A 6,000-nucleotide genomic window follows, 5' to 3' on the forward strand; every position below is an offset into this window, starting at 1 on the left:
CCCGACGTAATGATTTTTTGGAAATCCAATATGGGTATATGCACAGTTTGAAGTGCTTTATTGAAAGACAAAAAAAAAACCACTTAGAATTACACAGAAAGTTGAATCAGTTCATCTGGACACGTTTATTGAGCAAAATATTGAGCATGCATAAAGACACTTTGAATTACAATTGTAACAAAAATATTTGTATCATACTTTGGAGGTTTGTAATACTGATTGGCTTGCCACGAACAAAATTGAAACATCTCAAACATAACATTGTGTCCATCCCAAAAAAAGAGAAACCATCAGCAACTGCAAGTGACTGAGGGTGCTATTTTTAACTGTACAAGGCAACCACCGAGTTAGGCCTCATGGCAATGATGACAGCATGATGCTGACGTGCAATCTCACAGCACGCAGAGCTCGTCGGTCTGTAACTCACCACTGAAATTAAACTTCTCCACTCCACTTGTACAGGTTTACTTTACTTGTACAGGTTTTACTTGATGTTATTCAGGAATCAGGAACATTTGTCATTTCATTTACTTGCATACACGAAATGAAACAAAATATCGTTTCCCCCAGCCCAGAGCAGTGCAATACAAAGACAAAAACACATATATCCAAACTACAAAAACACATATATCCAACATATTAAAAACATTTTTTTCCCACTGTCCAAGAGAGCGAACGCCAGCCAGGAGGACTGTCGGAACTGCCGGTCTGCATGGACTAGCAGTTAGCTTAGCCTGCCCTGCTTCCGCATCCTGTCAGATCGCCCTCAGTGCTTCCTCTTCGGGCGTAGCTCTGGAAAGGGCTGTGGTTCTTGGGCCTACTGGATGAAGCAGACCAGGCTCCCCCAGCATATCCAACGCCAGCTCTCCCAGCCAGACACCCTCGACACACCTCCCCGCACTCCACACGACGGCACCAAAAACAGTCAATGCCAGGCGAGGCCGCTGCTAGACCACCCTCAGTGTTATTATAATTGCCGGTCTGCATGGGCTATGGGCTAGCAGTTAGCTTAGCCTGCCTCGCTTCCACGTCATCAGACCGCCCTCGGTGCTCCCTCTTTGGGCGCAGCTCCACGCAGGGCTGTGGTCCCTTGGCCAAGCTCTTCCATCCAATCCAGTGCCAGTTCTCCCAGCCATCAAACGAAGACAACTTAGACGCAGACATGGACAAAGACACTGCATGGATGGTATTAGGTTAGGCTGCTGCAAACATAAGTTCGCGTCGCCATCTTCCCACACCGGTACTGGGTGAGGCCGCTGCAAACATGAGTTTGCACTGCCAATTACTCTCAGCACTTTGAAGACCTAGTGTATATATGAAATGATGTGTAAGAAAATATGGGACAAATCGCATCACTTAGATTCAATACAGGACGCAGCATTTAATTTCCAATACAGGACGATCCCATATTATAATGAACAGGATTTGCTCCACAACCGTTCATCCGATTGACATCACACTTGTTAGGTGTATAGTTGAGGACCCATGGAAGTGCAGTGTTGAGTTTGAAATTGTTTTAGTGAGCGGTTCGATTGACCATTCCCCAACCCTCCGTGAATAGTACACATGGTCATTTAACGCTAGCTAATGGTCATGGTAATTTGCATAAGAAACTGATCAGTTTTCGGTTGTTATGCCACTGTGCTGTTTATAAGGGTGGGGATACCTGCAGTTAGTTGAGACTGAAGAAGTCAAGAAATGTTTCTCTCAGACGTTGTGTCCAGATGAACGGATTCGACTTTGTGATTTCCTTAAGTGGATTATTGAGCATGGGTAAAGATGCATTCCTTCTGCTTCTTCACTTCCCGTCAACAAGTGGAAACACGAACAGTGCCACTCTGTGGTCGAAGGGGGAAGTAGACCCATATTCCTTCGAGTGTCGAGTTTGAAGTTTGGATGAACAGGCACTGCACTAGTTCATTCATTTTTTCATTCATTCATCATCAGCCGCTTCTCCGGGGTCGGTTTGCGGTGGCAGCAAGCTAAGTAGGGAACTCCAGATATCCCTCTCCCCAGCAACGCCCTCCAGCTCCTCCTGGGGGATCAATCCCAAGGCGTTCTCAGGCCAGAATGGACATGTAGTCCTCCAGCAAGTTCTGGGTCTACCCTGGGGTCTCCTCCCAGTTGGCCGTGCCCGGTAAACCTCCAAAGGAAGGCGCCCATGAGGCATCCTAATCAGATGCCTGAACCACCTTAACTGACTCCTTTTGACGCGAAGGAGCAGCGGCTCTACTCCAACCTCCCTCCAGATGTCCAAGCTCCTCACCCTATCTCTAAGGCTGAGCCCAGACACCCTACGGAGGAAACTCATTTCAGCCGCTTGTATCTGTGATCTCACCCTTTCGGTCACTACCCAAAGCTCATGACCATAGGTGAGGGTTGGAACGAAGACTGACTGGTAAATTGACAGCTTTGCCTTCCGGCTCAGCTCCTTCTTCATCACAACAGTCCGGTACAACATTCGCATTACTGCTGATGTTGCACCACTCACTGCACTAGTAACATGTAAAAACACCAACTCATATGGGCGAGTAATGTTTGTTACGTTCGCAATATGGTTGCTAAAATAGTAATTAGTAATGTTGGTCGCTATTGCCACATAAATGAACTATTATCTTGTTATAGTTAACTTTATATCACTGCAACCAAGTGCATTATTCGGGCATTTTCAGTGGTGTATGTTGATAGGCTATTACTCGTGACCTGTGACCTATCAGATCGTCCTGTGGGCGGGACATTGCTCGAGACCACAAAGAAGTGACTACAGACAGAAAGAGGGAGTTGCATAAGAGCCAAAGCATCCATCCATCCATTACCCGAACCGCTTATCCTGCTCTCAGGGTTGCAGGGATGCTGAAGCCTATTGCAGCAGTTATTGGGCGGCAGGCAGGAAGACACCCTGGAAAGGCCGCGAGACCATCACACAGGGTCCGCCCACACACACACACACACACACACACACACACACACACATATCTAGGGACAATTTAGTATGGCCGATTCACCTGACCGACTTGTCTTTGGACTGTGGGAGGAAACCGGAGCCCCCGGAGGAGACCCACGCAGACACGGGGAGAAAATGCAAACTCCACACAGAGGATGACCCCCAGTGCATTTTTAAATTAACTTATTTGATCGCTATTGGATGAAAAAAGAAAAAAATAACGAATCTGATAATTGTAAAAATGCTTAATATTGGATCTGATAATCAGTCAATCCCTAGTTAGTTAGCATGTCATTCTCACCCAGAGAAATGTATTTTCAGTGACCAGAGAGGAAATGTGGGCAACACAGTATTCATGCTTACATTCCAACTCGCATCGCAATCACAGATCAATTTTGTCACCTGTGCACTGCCAAACTAAGACTCTGCATACCTGTTCTCAGAAAGCCCTGTACGAGTGGGAGTGGAGGCTGCTCTGCTGGGGCTGCCCAGAGGCTTTCGCGGCATTTCCTCCCTGCCATCCATACTCTGTCGCCTTGGGGTTGACTGGAAGATGTTGGTTGCCTGAGAACACGAGTAAGGATTAAGTGAATGTAAATTAAGTAAACACAACAAATGGAAAGCCGATATAGCTTTACTATTTTGGATACCTGTCTCTCCCCAGACGGACTAGTGTCATTTTTGATGGCTCGATTCCCAAGCACACTGAAACTCGCACTTCCATGTGATGTTTTCAAAACTATACAAAAAAATATATATGTATTAGGAATTTAGACATCTTTTCTAGTCTCCAACAGTTTGATATGAAATCATGAATATACCTCTCCCAAAAAAAAAAAAAAAAAGCCCACTATAAAACTTATGTATTTGGGGGACACAGTAACAGTACATAGACAATGAATTAGAGCAACTTTTAGGGTAGTGTTTAACCAAAACTATTAATGTGTATTTTTCTAATCATTGCCAGTGGTCCCCATTTTCAGAAGTGTTTCTCCTATCAGCCAACTGCTAAAACTTTCTAAAAACTGAGCAAAACCCTGCTTTAAGTCATGAAAATCTAATTTCTGGAATTCGTAGTTACTTTGCTTCCCATGCTTCAGCTTCTCCAGGTATTCTTTGGTCTTCTGAGCCAAAGTAGGAGGCAACTTATCTAGGGTGATGGCACTGTTGTCCTTCAGAGTCAGCATGATCCGGTTCATACCTTGGGAAATGTGCTTCACATTCTGGTTGAGCTTTGGACAAGTGGAAAAAGAAAGATCAAAACAAAACTTAATTTCTGTAATACTATTGCAGCTCTATAGATTAGAGCCATTTCTTGTTCTACTGAGCTCAGTCGCTTGTAAAGATTTATAATTTGAAATAAGTCATAAACATAGCAATTTGTAAAAAAAAAAAAAGATCGGTCATTTTTTCATTCATGAGTATGATCTATTCAAATGTGCGCTGAAAATAAAATAAATAAAATAATATTTATAATAAATAAGAGTGCACTTTCACTTGCTACACAATACCTGGAAGGTTTTGGAAGGACCACCACAGTTGAATCTGATACAGAGATTAATTTTGTTGTCCTTCTCTAGGATCTCAAAAGTTCCTTCCTTCCATCTGGAGGTGCCCAGTTCAATGCTGTTGAAGCGGATCCTGACAGCACCACTGCTGGAAAGCTTGGGCACTATGGCTGCCATGGCTTACTATCCGGTTGGCGTACTAGGAGCCTGGGACAAGAAATCCAGGTAATCCTAAACGCTATGGAAATTCAAACTGCCGCAATTCATCTAAATAGCACAAGAAACACCTTGCTATATCCTACTTTATTCACCGTATTGCTTATATACGCAGAGATAACGCTTTGCTCAATATCATTTATTATAAATGTATGAATAGCCATCAAATGCACGCGTAAACAGCACTGATTGATTAGATTCAATTAACTAGGACTAATTCACAGGCCAGCATCCATCCATCCATCCATAATCCGAACCGTTTATCCTGCTCCCAGCATGACTTTCTTAAAGAGCACCGAAAACACGATATTCTGTGCACCACAAGTTGACAGTGCAAGCAAGAACACAAGTTAAACTGGCTTATATGCAAACAAAACCTAGGATAGCAACAGAATACATTACACACGTTAATTTATAAAGAAGGGAGCAGTAATTCCAAGACAGACGATCTTGATGATGATGTTTCACATTGTGAGCTGGTGACCACCGTTAGCTAGCGATATTAGCCGGCTAACGGCAACTACATGCCATGGTCAACTACGGTCAGTGGCAAGCGGCAACAGCGAACTTATGTTCGCAACGGCTAACAGTCAGATCACGTAAAACACGTAGCGTTATGTTTTGGTGATTTTTTTTCATCTATTTTTCTCGCTAACTCGCATTTATGTAGCTAAGCATTTGGCTTACAACGCAACTAACCTCAAACACATTACCATTCGGCCAATTCACCCTAGCAAGCTTAAAACGAAGTCACAAAGCTGTTCAGGAAATGTCAGACAAGTGGCTAAGCAAGGCCAGATTGATTGCTATGTCGGAGGAGCGGGTAATGTCCACTCATTTAACCAGTGAGCTAACGGCGCTGAATGGGTGGAAAAGGCCAAACAAGCGAGCTAACTGGCTAATTTGCCTGATTGTCATTTGGCTGTGAAAACACATTATCAAAATTGAATTGCAGCGTCGCAGCTCTTCTACCTTTCGATGGTGTTTGCTCTTTTCGAAACTTTTAGATCACAGTATTGTTTTCCTGACACCTCAGGGTGCAGAGCGCTGATTTTGCCGGCATTCACCTTACACCCGTATGATGTTGTTGACAGAATGGCACCGTCGTGCTGTGCGATGATGGCGGGAATGTGAAATTTCACAGCGGAAGTTGTAAACGCGAGCGCGTGCCTGTCCACCTCTCGCGATATCTCAGCGATGGCGTCTTATTGGTTTTCAAATTGAAACGTCGAAATTTTTTTTTTCTTTTTTTGCTTTTCACCTCTCCGATGTTATTCCTGTCGGAAGTAGAGTAGACGGATGCAAACGACGCAAAAACGTTTTTATCTAAGT

The 6,000-nt window shown here is 44.0% G+C and overlaps 1 protein-coding gene across 1 annotated transcript in view; it reads right to left on the minus strand.

Moving 5' to 3' along the window:
* The window catches only part of usp37 (ubiquitin specific peptidase 37), a 63,899-nt gene extending 58,121 nt beyond the window's left edge, over window positions 1–5,778 (minus strand). Inside the window, exons 1-5 of the mRNA XM_056289082.1 lie at window positions 5,641–5,778; window positions 4,456–4,659; window positions 4,026–4,176; window positions 3,595–3,683; window positions 3,378–3,508 (exon numbers count right to left, since the gene is read on the minus strand). Of these exons, the coding sequence (XP_056145057.1) occupies window positions 3,378–3,508; window positions 3,595–3,683; window positions 4,026–4,176; window positions 4,456–4,629 (545 nt within the window). The 5' untranslated portion in view covers window positions 4,630–4,659; window positions 5,641–5,778. The remainder of the gene's footprint in view (window positions 1–3,377; window positions 3,509–3,594; window positions 3,684–4,025; window positions 4,177–4,455; window positions 4,660–5,640) is intronic.
* Between the last annotated feature and the right edge of the window lie 222 nt (window positions 5,779–6,000).

This window comes from Lampris incognitus, chromosome 11 (assembly GCF_029633865.1).
Source record: "Lampris incognitus isolate fLamInc1 chromosome 11, fLamInc1.hap2, whole genome shotgun sequence".
Classification (NCBI taxonomy): Eukaryota; Metazoa; Chordata; class Actinopteri; order Lampriformes; family Lampridae; genus Lampris; species Lampris incognitus.